Here is a 17,055-nt window from a genome sequence, read left to right as displayed (position 1 = left end):
AAGAAACTTAGTTTATTTTTAAAGGATTGAATACTATCATACAGCTTTGTAGAATGAGCTATTTTCACATTGGATTTCTTTGATATAAAAGTGTTGTGTAAAATCTCTCAAACGATTTTTTTTTTCTCTGCCTTCAGTGAGTACAGAGGTTTTTTTTTTTTCTCATTTGCACCTCTGAAATTGGTTCCACTCTACTATTCAAGAGCAATCCATCGCCGCAGACTCAAAGGCTAAATTTTGCACAGTAATTCAAACCAGGTGCAGCTGAAAAGCACAACAGACAGACAGACACTAAGTTGACAGGCTCAGAAGGCGGACGAAAGGAGGACTTAGAAACCCAGGCGCAGTGAAGTGAGAGCAGAAAAAGCTGCAACGCATCAACAGGGGGAGACTCCGCTGGCCAGAGGGGGACGACCTGCGTGGTTTTGGGGAGGGGGCGTGCGTCGCAGATGCCACAGCTGGCCAAGAGTGGGGTGAACTTCTCCAGAGGAGGTCAGAATAACTAATAAGGGGAGTGCGTGATGTCAACAAGGTGACTTTTTTCAGGGTGGAACACTTAACCTCACCTGAGAAGGAAAATGTGCGGACCCAGAAAGTACTCTGTTTTGGTTGGGGGCGACATGCAGCCACGCGTCTGCAGGCCACATATCCCTCTCTCCACCCTTCGTCTTCCCTCTATGTATTAGAGCACACACTTCTTCACCCTCTCTCTTGGAGGTGCATTCGGAAAATAAAGCAACAGTGTAAATATTATGCCTTAGTGTGCTTCTTTTTTTTTTTTTTCGCAGTTGCATGGTAACATAAACCAGGCCGCCCACTCAGCATTGGCAAATGGTTTTTCTGTGAAATGGCTGGCTCCACCCAGTCTACCCCCTTTTTAGAGATGAGGAGTCAAACTCAAGTCAATGGCTGCTCTCATGAGCAGATGAGTGACGCCTTGTGCTGTGGTCGCTGAGGGGGGAGAAGAAAAAGTGGTGCATGAGAAGGGAGGAGGCTAAAATGTGGTAAAATATGAGCTGAAGCTGATATTCAGTAAAAGCCAGGACCACCAACAGAACCGGGGAGGCTATAATCAGAGCTATGCCATACATAAACCATACTTTCTCTACTTCTGGGACTTTGATGTGCAAAACTTCAGTTTAGTAGTTAAGTTTTGACCGACCCTGCAAATTCTAAATCACATATTGCTTTTAAAAAGGGCATTTCATCACTTTATTTTTACATTTTGACACATGTGTTTTAATGGGGTTTTATATGATACAGTAGTCCAACATAAATAATGGAAGTGGAAAAGAGAATAGATACATTTTTTGCTTCTTTCATTAAACTGTGGTACTATGAAGCTATGAAGAACTATGAAGAGCGCTCTGCTTTCATAAATAAATATTGACTCAAATAAATTCAATCACTTAAGCCTTAAGTTATTTCAATTATAATCTGCCTGTGAAAGTTAATAGATACAGTTATTAAAGGTGTGAACTTTTCGTCTTGCTCTGGTTACATTAAAGTTGAACTTAAACAGCTGTAATTCATGCGAATACTGGTTCGCATGAATTACATGCAACGACTCCAGTGTAGTATGGCTTTGTAGATATTCTGGTATACAGCCAGTCACTTTTTGTTTAGTATGTGCAAGTTGGATTAAATATTATCAAAGGTAAATAGAACATTAATTTGAATTTATACGCCAGTGACTCACTCTGGTTGTGTGAGTGAATATTGCCTTTCCGTATATATTGACATAACAACATCCTGTTACTAGGATTACGTCACTGCACATAAGTACAATTGGTCAACAAGCCGAAGCAAAGGGGGCGAGCGGATCTGGAACTCCCAGTGTAGTTTAGAGAAGTGAGAAAAGTGTAAAAGAGATAAAAGTCAACAATCAATTGTAGAAAGACACAAGGTGTGAGGTTCCAAAACTGAAATCAGACCTTGATTTGAGCTGTGAAAACAGTCTGATCTCTGAAGTTAGCTAAAGTTCAGGAAGCGTTCTGATGTCGCTTGAAAGTTGAAAGACACATGAGTACATGTCCTTGCTAATAGTGCTACTGTAGCAAGCAATGCTTTAAGCCCTATCTTCTGAGCTTATTTAGTAGCTGCAGTCACCATCTGGCTTTCTGGTAGATCAGCGGTACTGCCAGTAGACAGCGCCACGTCTGTTTATGTCAGCTCATCGCGCTTTTTGCTATAAAAGAATATATCAAGATGGATGCATAGAGTTCACAGTATATATCCCTACCATATCAAAATAAGGTTGTACTTATGGCCTATCTCAAAATGTTACTAACAAAAGTAATTAAAAAAAAGACATGCACAAAGAAAATTTATGTTTTTAAATTCTTTTGATATTCTATTTTGTTAACCACTGTATTTAAGCTCAGTCATTTTTATTGATTTATCTGCTGTCCCGCTGCAGTTCTTTGTGCCAGCCTAGGTTGCCATTTTTTCTTTAATAATGTTATTGTCCTATTGTTAGTTTTGGCATTGTTAGTTTCTATCAAATTTTCAGAAGTAGTAAAAAAAGAAGCACAAATAGTTGGGTGTTAAGATCTGGAAAACTGCTTTGCAGATGGCAAACATTTACATGTGCATATCTTCCACCAATAACTTGTCATTAGAATATCTTCTGCATATTGAACACACATAGAAAATGGTCTGCCTCTGCTCTCTGCTGAATTGCAAACGCAAACCACTTCAAAAACTTCTTTAAAGATCTTCTAAACGCAATCTTTGTTTGAATGATTAACGACCCGCACATCTTCTCTAGAGCAGGGCCTCGGTTATGAAAACAATTTATTCAACTTAGTATTGGTGTTAAATTAACCCCTGAAAATGTCATTGTCAAAGAAAAAAGTTATAAGAAAAAATTGCTTTTTAAAATCTTGATTTATTTAAACTACATTTCAGCTGTTAATTTATACTCAACTTTCAGTGACTTTCATCTTTACAATCCTTTGCCTTTAATTGTCACTAAAATTATCTTAAATGCATGCTGTTGGCTTTAATTGATATGCTACAGTGGCTAACCCCTGTTGAACCTGCAGCATTAGTCCCCAAAAGTGATAATCCCGTTCCTTTCAATCATGCCAGATTCCAAGCAGAATTAAATTATTAAGCAGCTTATGTTTGAGTCATACAAGGCTTTAAAGGTTTTAGGGCTTTGGCCACAGATGTACAGAAGGGCGCGAGGCATGGGAATGGACGAGGGCCTTTACACTGCAAAAAGTCTAAACCTAAAGAGGACAAAACCTCCACAACTATACTTGGGGACTCCAGGACCACCATCTATTTCATTTGAAGGTTCGGTTGTTTCACTTGTAGAGTGAAGACACTGAATTACGCTTTAGTTAGCTCATCCCAGCTGCTAGTTCTTTTGCGTATTTCAAAAGACAAAGCGAATTATCCTTGATGGATGTAAAAAAAGGTCAATTTTTTGGCAGTGCAGCAGTTGTCTGAGCAAACACAGGAAACGCTGTTCCCTTTATAGTCCAAACTCCTCTGTCTTCACCTCACAAAATAGCCCTGTCAGAACAAGTGGGGCCAGTTAGCAGAATTTATGACTGTGTCAGAGCAGACCAGCGGCCCGGATCCGTGCTACCGTCTAATTTGACCCACAGAGAGGGCGGAAGCAGAAAGATGTGGCCCTATGGGCTTGCTATTAAAACTGGGAAAGTTTTGTTAGTCTGTTGCCTGACTTTGGCTCAGCTTGACATTGCATCAACAAAGAGGATAAAGGTTGTAAAAGCTCAATGTGCAAAAGTGACAAAAACGGAAATAAAACCTTGTTAAAAGCAAGACCTGTCTTTTACTATCACTGGTGTATTTTCAATAACACAACAGGTGAAGAAAGTTAAATTTATTGCTAGGGGTCTAAAATTAGTCCAGGAAAAAATAAGGCTCTAAAAATAATCTTGGAAGCATAGAAATTCCTATGCGGGTGGTGGAGTCTTTGCTAAAAAAAACTGTAGCGGAAACTCCAGGATTTTGAAGTGCTTAAAGTCTTAAAAAGTAACAGTGTGGAGCCAGTTTAAGAGCCCCTTCTTTGGAAATCTGTCAAAATAAGGGATAAAAATTCTGGATGGAAATAAAACAGTTATAACTCTGTCAAGAACACAATGAAACCCCCCTCTCTGCTGCACACAGCAGCATAGCCTTTATGTGTTGACGACCCAGGATGGCTCAATAGGCTAATGCTGCGCCTATCTCCTGCCACGTCCATCTAACAGCTCAATAGAGGGTTAAACTCTGACCTTCAATAACCAAGAGCTCCACAGTTGTCTGGGATGACACACGGCGCTCTATCAAAGCACTCTGCTGGAATCTTATTTTTCCATTTTAACAAACACGGCACACATCTTTTTGCGTGTTTCATTTAGTTTGCCGTTTAGTTTTCTATTTTGCATTTGAATCAACCTACAAAGTGCTTTTGATATAGAATGAAATGCCTGACAGACACACTGTGAAAGAACAAAATACAAAATAATTTCTGGGAATGACACAAAGGAAATGGATGTGGAACAACTGATCATTTGAAATGTGTTGAACAACTTTTCTATTAAAGATATTTATTTTTTGACATCTGTTCATAACAATGTTTTTCCTTTTAAAAAGGTGGTGAAGATTCTCACTCACTGAGGACATGGTAATTCAAAACAAGGTTTCGAAAAGAAGGGTTTATAGTTGAGATTTGTATCTGAAGGGCTTTCTTTATTCAAACCCACCACATAATATATAAACAAGATTTTGACAAAAATGTTCAACACTTGAGGCTGGCTTCAGGAAAAGCACCGATCTCTTATAATGTCACTTCACTTTTCACTAGTGTACTCACATCAGAAGGAGTGTAAACAGTCAGAAAATGGTTCCTAAAGATACAGACCTCATCAAACGACCAGTTTTACTACATCAGCTCTTTACTCAGCTAGACCCCTGCTATCAATCATAATTTATTACGAGAACAATGACAGTGTGTTTAGAAAGAAACATGGCTGTTTTAGATCTTGAGTGTCTGTGTTTACCTAAAGAATGTGGAAAAGATGGCCCTAAACTCATTCAAGGGACTGAGTCAGCACCAAGCCACTGATTCAGATATGTTACCTCGGTTAATATCCAAGCAAAGGCAGTAGAGGCGTTTATCAGACACATCAATCCTGTGGATCAATGGTCTCAAACTCAAATTATTGAGGGCCTGTGTCATGCACCTCTTTGATTTGTCCCTTGCCCTACAGACCTGAATCAAACGGCTAATCTAGCTCACTAATAGCAGCCAAGGGCTTGATTTGAATACATAAAATCAGTAAGGACAAGTCCGATCCGCAGTCGCCATATTGTGCTATCCAAACAGTCAGGGTTGACAAAATATGCTTCCTAGCGCCTATGCAGTCACCACAGGGACCTGACGTCCCTACCTGTGCTAGAAAATTGATTTGCTGGACATATAGACACAGCGCATTTTACTGAGTTTAACAAAATAATTTTTTATCACCTTCATGGTATTTTGTTTTTTAATAGAGCTCTTTGTTTGTTCACTGCATGTGTGTAACTTGATTTATGTATTTATTTTCTGGAAGGCTTTAATCCCAGTTTGGTCAATGTCATTCATATTGCCTGTCCATTACGTAATGACGTCCTTAAGAATGAGGGCTGTCTGGATTCAGCAAAGCAATCTGGAGCTACAATTTGAGGTATTCTGATGGAGTCAAGCTCTGCAGAGCTCTGCTAATGAGCTCATATAGAAGTCAGGTGTGTTGAAGCCGAGACGCATCAAAAAGTTGCAGAACTTTGGCCCTAAAGGACTGAAGTCTGAGACCGCTGCTGTAGACAATACCTTGAAATTCACCAGAAAGGATGCTAATGGCCTGTTTGGTGCATCTACACAGATCAGGACCTTCTCTTAGACTCTGCTTGAAAACAAACCTCCTGTCATCAGAACTCAACGTTATGAAACCAACCTCTAAACAAAAGGAATAAAAGACGAAGAGCAAAAACATTGACAACCCTTAGGTTTTCTGGAACATCTGAGATTTTTAGAAGGGTTTTCTCTAAACAGAACATCCAGATGTATTTCTGACTTAAATAAAACTCCTAAACTGAGTGACAGGGTGTGTGTTGTTCATTGATGCTAGGAATGTCTAGAAGTCCTTTTTGCATTTGCTGAACAACCTCTGCAAAGATGCATGGCTCACCACGGGTAAACAGGATTCAGCTACAGTATAAACCTAAAGGAAAGTCTTTGAGGACTGAAATGTTCATATTCTGAACAGATAAGAGAAGTTAGTTTTTAAAGCAGTTCACACCTTCTTGCATGTGACCAAATATTTGGTGAACCATGATACCAACAGCAATGTCAATGTCTGATCGTCAGGGGAGACAAATCTTCTCCTCTAAGCAACAAAAACTGAAGTCAAGTTGTATGTTTTAAAGGTTTTTGAAGGTAAAATAGGTAAAATGAAGCCTTTTTGAAAATGTTCTTCCCTCTCCAATAGCATATTTTGAAATTGCTGCAGTTAAGCTTTGTGGAATGGGATTTTTATGACGGAGCTGGAGATCTGATGATCCAAAATCTACCATCTCACTGAACTACACACATTTAGCTGATGATCTGTAGCACTTACATAAAAAAGTTGGAGTTTTCAAAACTGAGGCAATGATTAAGGTTGAAAGTTGTGGGGATTTGTAGAGGTACGTTTTTTATAACGGTGCGAAACAGACAAAAATAAAATCACTTGTCAAGGGTGTTCATTATTTTAGAGCAAACATCAGGTTCTGGGTGAAGTGTGGTTGCCAAGTTGGCCACTGATGGTATCATATCTTTACAGCACTGGTTTGCAGTCCTTTTGTGGGTGGCCTAATGGGCCATAATGGTCTGTTCAATCACGAGGATTTTCTCACCCCTCCAAGCTCTGAAAGCACTTAGAAGAAACGACTAAATTGCTTGCAGGCTGCGATAACGGGACAAAACTCCATCGGCCTTATCAAGTGTGGGTCGGTTAACTGGTCATCCACAATCCCACAAACACATGCCTCACTCAGAGAGAGATGTAGTCCTCCTATGACCAGTCCAAAGGTTAAAAATTATCATAGCTGTGATTCATTCAGCCAAAATTAAGCATGGCTGTCAGTGCAAAGATGACGTTGTCAAGTCAGAATAAATGTAGGAGGGAGATGGTTTCACCTTGAAGACCCCAATGGGGGAATAGAGTCTTTGGTATTTCATTGTTATGCTGTCAGGACTGCGGACCCCTGGACTCTATTCATGTAACCCCGGCCTTCTGAGATGAACTCATCACATCAACAAGGATGATGGTTTCTTTAGTCAGTGACACAGGGTGACAGAATGCTGTCTAAATCTGTCTGCTGCTCATGCCAGCATGCAGACAATTCAATCTGGTTTGTTTTAAATAAATACTTGGTCTGTATTTCTTTATGTTTTTGTTTTTGATATTTGGTCTGAAAACAGCAGTTAATAATTTTCTTTCTACTTCCCAATCATGTACATATTTGGATTGTTTTACTTTTTAGGTGACATATATTTGTCGTTAAACATCTGCACAGTTTGGTTTGTTGTGATTGGAGTCCTACTTTACAGGTCGTGACTGCTCTAGGCCAAATTTACCTGGGCCACCATGGTGGGGCCAGTGTTTTTTGTCATGGGGGTACAAAACAAAAGATTGAAGGAAATAAACAGCTTCATACCTATTTTGCAGCCAACTGAAGGCTGTTAGTGTGCAAAATAATAAATGCCAAAACAACTTATCATCACATCTGCATGATGTTAATGCAACTCATTTGTCAAACCACACACATAGAAAGATAAGTGATGATTAGTTTTCAATATTTTCAGATGCTTAGACCCTTGAAAGAATTATTCAATTTATGAATAAATAACAAACACCTTATATTCAACATTGAACCTCTAGATATATTTAAAATTCCAATAACAAGAAAGTTTTCCAAATTTTTTGACACTAGATCATTTGGCTAGTAACGAGTTACTTTCACTGAGCAGCACTGAGTTACTAACTCAGTTACTTTTTGGAGAAGTAACTAGTTACTTTTCTAATACACCTTTCCCGCTGGCTAAAAAACTTCTTTAAACCCAGAAAGAAGCGGCTTGATGCATGTCTACCGAGTCAAACGACTAGGCAAGCGACCCGTGCTAAAATCGCCTCAGGTCTGATCGGCATACTGTGGGAACACCAGACCCAGGTTGACTGTAGGAACTGGAGAAAGAGTTTTTTTTTTATTCTCTGTAAAGTAAAATTTTTTGTACAAAAGTTTTTGAGCTGACGCGTTAAAATATAGACAGCTGAAAATATAACAAAAAATACAGCATATAAGTGATACATTTCCTTTGCATTTTTTTTTTTTTTTTTTACATTTTTTAGCTAAAGCTTAATTTTTCTTAATGATTTAATGAAATAAATAAAGGATGTAGTAAGCATTAGTATCACTAGCACAGATGCCTGAATAGAACAAAAACAGAAATAACTAGTAATGAAGATGCAAGCCACTTCTTGTCTAGAGAATGGGAGGCATCAGTCATTAGACAAATAAAAAAAATACAAAGTACTATTTACCCCTCTGGCTGGATTAAGGAGATGGTCAGCAGAAATGTAAAAACTCATATGGTTTCAAGCTGTTACGCCTGACATCCCTAAAGCCTGAGCATGTCACATTTGGGTCTTTCAACCAGCACCGTGGTTCTATAGAGGATGACCTCTTCCTTCACCTCTGTGAGGGCAAACACTGGCCACATGGTGACTAGCTCACTGGATTTTTAAACATTTCTGGGACAGAAGGGAGGGGAGGAGCATGAGAACATTACTCAATAAAGACACATGGGAGAACGTCTTAATTACCCAACTTAGACATAAAAAAAGATGTGGCACTTCTTTGGCATGTTTAAGGAAAGAGCAACATCCTAATAAGTCATTGGTCAACTCTGAAGATCCCACTTTAAGTCATGGCAATAGGGCAGTAAAATGGCTTTAATGTCAAAAGAGCTAAAGGAAAATGTTAAAAATTACAATAAAACGCATGGTTTGTGTTATTTAATAGTTTAACATTTTATTTAATTTGTATTTTTTGATTTCAGTTTTTATGAATTGCATTCCTCTTAAATGCTGTTTTATAGGTCACATTCTCTAAACTACAAGCGCAGTACACCTGCTCGTTCTTGTCCACATTGACCAATAGAAAGGCATTGTCACTCATTAAGAAACCCGGCCACTAGGAGTGTGAAGAATGTGATCTGTAAAACTTTATTTGAAAAACCTTTGAAAATTTTTTTTTGAACAGCAAATTTAAACCTTTTTTTTTTTAAATAAAAATTTTTTCAAAAACTCATTTCTGGATTTTATTTCCTTCAGATTGACATTTACAAAAAGCTTTCTTTTTTTTGTGCCAAATTTCCATTTACAAAATATGTTCTTTGCTTGCAACAATAATGGAACAAAGTTCATTTCATTTAGATTGAAGCATAAATCTAACCATCAGTTTCCCTGCTGTAGCAGGACAGCTATCGCAGGGCTTTAACCCAGTATATATATAAAAAGGCCCATAATGCAAATTGCTTTTGCACAAAACTTATAAATATGTTCATCATTCTTTCTTGCAGGAAAGCTATCATACATGGAAACTATCAAACAAACAGTTAGAACAAACAGCTTGGTTTCTTGTTATCATATAATATAGTAATTTTCCACACTAGTGTGTTTGGAATTTTTCCCAAGACGAGCCTTCTTTGGGGGGGCTTCTTAGAGAAGCTGAGGATTGGATGAACAGGTGGAACCAACATGTACGTACTCTGAACAGTCAGTGGGGGATTAATCTGCTGCTAACAACGTGGGACCAACCTTATCATCGGCAAATCATCATGTATACTACATACGCTAAAAGCTGCTGTCGGGGAGCCACTTCAGTCAAAGTTAGAATGTCCTGAGGGCTGCAGACAGGTGTTTGTGAATCTGTGTGTGTGAGAGATAGATGCATAGATAGAGACACAGAGAGTGGGGACAGAGCGAGGGAGACAACTGCTGCTGGTCTGCTGGGAGCAGATGTTGGAGATCTCAGTAAACTGTTAATAGCTGCAGGATCTCGTTACATTTAACTCTTTAAAGGCCAAAGTTCCACTTGTGGAAAATATGTGCTTCAGTACCTCGCTTCCTGAGTAAGACATGTTTACCCAGCTGACATTGGGAGACACAGCTCTTCCAAAACACAGGGATCATTTAGTGCCAGCTGCTTTTGAGATATAAAAAAACAAAAATAACTCAACTTTTCAAAACCAAATCAAAACCTGATTTAGAATATGTGTGTGTAGAGGTGGACCTAGGCCCGGTACAGTACTGTTCTACACAGGAGCCCAGCTTGAGCTGAATGTGATTACCAAACCGAACCCAGCTTCACTGTCAACGCTGAACTATCATGCAAGCATGCTTGGTTCCCGCTCTATTTTCAGAAGTGCATTTTGACCCCCGCTGAATTTATTTTTGTCGTTTGTGGGTAGAGAATGACTCTGTGGCGTCTTTCCCAACCTTTATTCACCGTGAGAAGATTCACTGGGCACAGCTTTCTTTCAGCACTCACTCTTCACACTACTTCAGTTACGGAAATTGACGTAGAGGAGAATCGTAGCAATTCCCTACACACAGATAGACCGCAGCTTTACTGCCTTCCCAAGGGATTAAAATGCCTTGCTAAGGGACACTCAGGCAGCACCTTGAGAAGGCAGATTATGACCTCCACCTGGCAGAATTCTTCGTGTAAAGATTTGAGTCTATAAATCTCATTCCTGCTCCTCTACCCTTTAAGTGTCAACATGCTCTTCCTCTCACCTTGATGCCTCCCATTCGCTCTTCGCCCTTGAACTCTTTGCCGTTCTTAAGCCAGTGGATGGTCGGCATTGGATTTCCCTCTGCAGCACAGCGGAACTTGACAGTGTTGGCTGCAGGAACGGCCAGGAGCTTCTTGTCCATCCGGTCGGGTCTGGTCCAATATGGAGCCCCTGTGGGTCGAACATTAACCGTTTTAAAGACTTCATTAAGATAATAAGGAAAATAAAGTCATTCAAGCTTGACCTTTAACTGAAAGGGTTTTAATTGGATGCAAAACACGGACACATCATTTTCTGCTCCTGGTTTTCTTTGGTGTTCTTAGAACATTTGAGCATGTATGTGTGCATTCCCAAAGGGAATGCACACATACATGCACACATAGTCAGAGGGTCTCTGTAATTGCCAAAAGATGGCCCAGATGGGAAAACTTGATCTTTTGCCCAATATTCAAAGTGATGCAGCTTGGATGAGTTATGTGCTTTGCCAGAACAAATGTGAGATTCTGGATGGCGACGAGCTGTAACGTCAATGTTGTCTTCAGAGTTTCTGTTTTGTTTTTGCAACCTTGGATGCCAGTGACAAAGAATTCCTAAATCAAAAATCCTGAAAGAAAACTAGATTCTGTAAAAGACCAAGGAGAGGGATGCATAATTATGATGGAATGGTTCAGTTAAAATCCAGACCTAAAGATGTCTGAGAAATCGGAAGACTTGTGAAATGCTGTTTACACTTTTACAGCCAATCTGACGGAGGTCAAATTATTTTCCATAGAAAAATAACACAATGTGTAAAAATAAAAACTGAAGTGTATTTAACCCCTTCTGGCTTATAATGGGATGTTCAGTTTATAAACAGGGTGCAGAGAAAAACACAGTTTGACAGAAATTGAAAAAGCATAAAACTATTGCCTGAAGCTCTCTGAGGCCTGGACAAAACTTATCATCTCCTTCACCTCCAAAACAATGATAGAGTTCGTCTGAATTGTGCGATCCTGGGAGTTTGGAAACCTGTCAGTGCGATTTATTGAGTTGTATTGAGAAGCCGGCGGACAAAGAAGAGCGCAGCCAGTCAGACCAGCTCTTTGTCCCATATGTGAGGGTGAGGAGGGTGAGAGCCACGGTTCGCTCACTCTCTTTATCCCCCTATGTGTGTGTGTGGGGGTGTGTGTGTGTGTTTGTGTGGACAAAAGCTGGGGAGGTGGCTGACCGGTCATCAGATGTCTCTTTTACTTTTCCAAATGCAGGAGGGGAGAGAGGAGCTAATTACCATCTGAATAGCAGGACCTCTGGCCGTGTGTGTGCTCTATCAGGCGTGGATGAGATAATAGTTAAAAAGTAATCCAACCCCTCCACACCAGGAGTAATGGTTTTACTTCAGGTGGGATGTCAATCACTGCCGAACTATGATCTCAGAGTCAGATCTGCTACATGTGCTTCTATCACTATGCCTGCGGTGTTCTGATACATTTCTGACACATATTTTTTTGGCGATTGCCTTCAAACGCTGGCATTGGCTTCACAGAGTAATTGCAACCAGACTGAGAAAGAAATTCAGTGTTGAGAGACACAGACGTGTCCTTTGAGAAAGCAAACAGAAGGATACTAACGTCTATCAGACAGACAGTAAGCTGTGTGTGTGTGGAGCACAGACAGCGATTCCTCCTCAGCTTGTGAAGACAAACACAACCACTTGCACGCCACCTCAACAATGAAGTGAAGAAACTGTTAGGCTTTGGACTTCCCTCCCCAACGTCCCCCCGCGTAGCTGTAGCGACCCGTCACTCCCTCTCAGTGTGGGACAAGCCTCTGAGGAGTCTGAACACATTGTTTTCTTGGCATCGTAGTAAGTCACACACACCCGGTCAAAAAAAGTAACACACACACACTTTTTCAAACAGTTTCTTTCCCTGATGTGTGGTCCTTCTGTTCCTGAACCCATCTGAGCCTTAAAAACTCTTTCCTGCTGGTGATCCCTCTGACGTCTCCAACCCAAAATAGACGTGGATTTAATATGTTGGATGAGCCTCTGTGGTTTTGTCCCTAAGTGCTTTTTTTCCTCTCATAACTTCTTGTTTAATCATTGAAATGTCCTAAAATTATTACTTTTCAATCAATTTGAGCCAAAAATGCAATCCCTGTGGAGTCTTCTTCTAGAATATTCTGATGATATAATACAGTTCTTCCTAATAGATTTTACTGGAAGAAATAAGAAAGTTAAAGCTTTTATTTTTTTTCATTTTATATCTTGATAGCACTATGATTTTTCTTTTACTGTATAGTCCTGCTTCATGAGCTCTGCAAAATACTGGGATTTTGTCCGATGTCTAATTGGCAGGATGGTATTTCCTCTGCAAGGCAGGAGTTTCTTGTGAGGGCAAAAGTGGGTTGGGGGTACCTCAAAAGATCCACAGACCCCCTTCCTGCCTTGATATTTGCTGTCATGGAAGTTCCTTCTGGAAGTTCCTCCTTCAATTAAACATCCCATTTTAGATCTGCAACGTCAGGAACAAATCCACCTGACAGCTGGAAAAAGGAGGAAAAACAATTCCTGAACCTAAAACTACAACACTGAGTTCCAGGCTGTTTGTTTTTTCATATAAAAACGTTTTTTAAACCATAACTAATCTGGAGGAGCTGAAGAGATCCACAACCATCTGTCGACCCAACAACTATCAGCACAAACCATTGAACATGTAGCTCGCTATGCTGAAATATGGTGATGGCAGAGTCATACTGTGGGGTCCGCAGGGATAGAGTAGCTAGTCACAGTTAAGAGGAAGATGGATGGAGCTAATAAGTGATTATTTCTGACATTTAAGCATTCTTTTCCTCCTCACATTTCTGTCTTTTTTTCAGGTCAATACATTTTCAACAAAAGTTTGTTTTTAATTATAGTAAATGTGACAAACTTCAAATGAAAAGATGATCTAATACATCTCTACATGCAGAGCACATTTCACATGAAAAGTAGAACTCAAACAGAAGGGATTTTGCAGTCTCAGTAGGGTTACACATCATTTTTCTTTACACTGTTCTACCCTTTGCAGCTTTGAATCCTGCATCCATCTCTTAATATTCCCTCTGGCTCTGTGGTCTGAGACACATGACTTTGCCTCTTCTATTGACCTAGCTCCAGTGCAACAGCAATTAGACGGAGCAGCACACGGGGAGCTGCCGACGGCCGGGGCTCACACTCCGCCGGCATACAGACATCGCTCCGGGTGAAGGCAAAGAGAGTGTTTTAATTGCGTAATTGTATAATTTGCCTCCGCTGACGCCTGCGAGCACACAGGCAGATTTCATTACAGATCACACTGGGGCTTTTTGAAGGCAGGCTGCGCCAGAGGGCCTGTAGGGACTCAAGGAAAACAGAGCTGGTGGAATGGCGGCTGTGGAGCAGCGTTGCGTGGCCCGGCGTCCGGCTCTCTGCTCTCCTGCCAGGGTAAACAAGGAGGCTGCATAGCTCGGCAGCACAGCGCAGCACAGATTAGCCTCTGTTAACATTCCGCCCTCCAGCACACACAGACACACACTACGTTACTCTACTCAAGCTGTGTGAGTGAGTAGCATGGCCCAATAAAAAATCTCACTTTCACATGTCCTATTCACTGTGTGTGAGATCAAATGATAACTGTATGTTTTACAATTTAAGACAAAAATCAGATGAGATATTTCAAGACTTAAAATAGTAGAAACTCTAAACATGGAGACATCAGTCTTCGAATGTAAAATTTGAACAGTTCCATATTTTAGATGTTACAAAAAAGGGATAAATTTACTTGATTGCAGCTGACATTCAGGCCTGCATGCAATATGCTTCAGGGGAGATAACTAACACAACAAATTATCCTGAAAACCCCATCCATTCATATTTTCTTCTACCAAAGCACGCCAACCAGTTACACCATCAGTAGAGTCCTGTGAATTTACGGACGTTCTTCTGCTCGCCATCAGTGACTCTACGGCTGGCCATGTGGCTCGTCACATGGCTCCTTCCTGCCACAGCCCACTAATTAGCAGTGGCTTAGCGGACATTAAGCTGTGATAGGGGTTTAATGTTTCTGAGCTAATCCCTCTCCTTTTGGCCAGGAAATCGGAGCCTCATATGTCATGAGGTAGACTTACACCCAGAGATTAAGTCTGGCAGTCAGAGGGTATTTACCGGCGTGCAGGATGTCTGCCCAAAGCTGTTGCCTTTGCTGCCACTTATGTCCGTTTGTAAAGAGGTCCCAGCTTTTACTGTGAACTGAGCATGTTATTCAACAAATTCAGGTTTAACACTGAAAGTGTTAAGGTTATCCACTCTGTTAAGCAGCACAGAGACAACAACAGGTGGATTTATACAATGCTGTGATTGAATGAAAGCTAAAGAAGTTATTTTTCTTTGGATCAATCAAGGCGACAAAATTTGACAAAAACTGAAAAAGTTGAAAGACCAAGCTGTTTAATAGCATTTTTATTCTCAGCGTGGTACAAAACAAAACAGAAAACAGCCAAAAGAAAGCACTGAGGCTATTGCTGTGACTCATTGAGATATTTCCATGTTTGTTGTAGGCTGCAGTAAAGCGAGAGAGAGCAAGACTTCAAATAAATCTAATGGGGTTGTTGTATTGTTTATTGAAATGGTCCAAATTATTCTTACAGTGGCTTATTTTTCCCAAATTTTACAACTAAATTTTCCCTCTTTCTCATACAAATGTCCTATGTTTTGTCGCTTTAAATTTAAAGATCTGTTTCAAATGATGATTGTGATTAAATGGCAATAGACTTCATCATGCAGTCAGGCTTTTACAGTAGCAGAGATTCTGGCTCAGCATTCAACTTTGATTCAAGAGTGACGATATTGTTAGGAGGTCTGATGAGCCTGGAAGGTAACTTTGATTTCAAAGCCCCGCTCATCTGCCGCTCTGTCACAAAAGCTGTATGATGTCTTACTTCTGCACTGGGATGTTTTCAAGTTATAATAAAAAAACATCAGAGTAAATATTTCTATTTTGCCCAACAAGAACCTTTAAAATATGAATGATGTCTCTGCTCTCTCTCCTCTTCCTATTTCTCATCTTCCTTTATTTCTCTGCCTTTGTTTCTGATCCTCCCCAGTAATGTAAGCTCTCTTTCCTGAGTCCCTTACACCTGTCTGTGCCTCACCTTCCCGCTGTCTCCCTCCATATGGTACAATAAAGGCAGCGCAGTGTGTTGCCTGTCTGGTCCAGGGCTGTCAGAGAGGAGGAGACGCGTTCCGTCTCTGCAGCCATGCTTGCTGACAGAGAGGAGTGTGTGAAGTCTGCGAAGTGGGCAGAAGCCATCCTTCACTGTTCTTTGTTACCCTACACCTGAACCCATCCTGAATTGCAAATCAGTTAACATCCCAGCAGAGCACTTAGGGGGCCGTTTCTGCTTAAGAGAAAAAAAAATCTTAACCCTGAGCTTTTGATCTGTGCAGCAGAGATATGCATAACGCCAAGCTTATAACACTGCACCTCATGACAAAGTAGATAACACAGCTGTTTTCTTCATGTCTTCCAAGAAGAGTTTTGTTGACTGCAGTTACGTTTTGTCCGTGCGAAGGTGGAGAAACTTGGAAGCAAAAGTGGCATGTCAATCAAATATCAAACTTGATTTTGGTCACTTTTAGACCCTCTTTTTAATTAAAAAAATTAAGGACAAACTGGAAGGCGTGGTTGAAAAGGCTTCTGTTTGTCAAAGTGTTCGATATGACGATGGAAGGTTTTGTAAGATTATTTTTTTGACCACTTTCTAATCAAAATTGTGACCGGGTTTTGAACTTTTACCATCATATTAAGTTCACTTTCATTTCAATCTTAGTTTTTCAAGATTTCTACTTATTGTGTTTTACATATTTTTGTTGGAAGTAAACAACATTTTTTTCAGACAACCAGGTCAAGAGTGCATCCAAGTAACAAGCCACTTGTTAACATCCACAGACTTTCTTTAAAAAAAAAAAAATAATAATAATATATATATATATATATATATATATACAACTGCTAGAAGGTAAATGCTATCTTCCACAATGAAGACTGATGATGCCCTAAAAGGTCATCTATAAATAAATATTACAATTTTTCCATATGCATGCTTAATGGTCGGACAAGACAAATCTGTATCATATCATACAAACATGTTCAAATCATTCATGGCCAAAAGGCTGTTGCACAAAGCAGATGTAATTTAAAAGTTGTTGTTTTATTGCT

The 17,055-nt window shown here is 40.0% G+C and overlaps 1 protein-coding gene across 11 annotated transcripts in view; it reads right to left on the bottom strand.

The window, feature by feature from the left end:
- Nucleotides 1–17,055, bottom strand: part of LOC107087110 (fibroblast growth factor receptor 3-like) — a 64,124-nt gene that overhangs the window by 12,994 nt on the left and 34,075 nt on the right. For all 11 annotated transcript variants that reach the window (XM_015378482.1, XM_015378485.1, XM_015378486.1 and 8 more), the window contains exon 5: nucleotides 10,842–11,011. In XM_015378482.1, the coding sequence (XP_015233968.1) occupies nucleotides 10,842–11,011 (170 nt within the window). The remainder of the gene's footprint in view (nucleotides 1–10,841; nucleotides 11,012–17,055) is intronic.

Source organism: Cyprinodon variegatus, unplaced genomic scaffold (genome assembly GCF_000732505.1).
Source record: "Cyprinodon variegatus isolate N-32 unplaced genomic scaffold, C_variegatus-1.0 Scaffold173, whole genome shotgun sequence".
Taxonomy (NCBI): domain Eukaryota; kingdom Metazoa; phylum Chordata; class Actinopteri; order Cyprinodontiformes; family Cyprinodontidae; genus Cyprinodon; species Cyprinodon variegatus.
The sequence above is the reverse complement of the archived record's forward strand: the minus strand, read 5'-3'. Positions and strand labels throughout refer to the sequence as shown.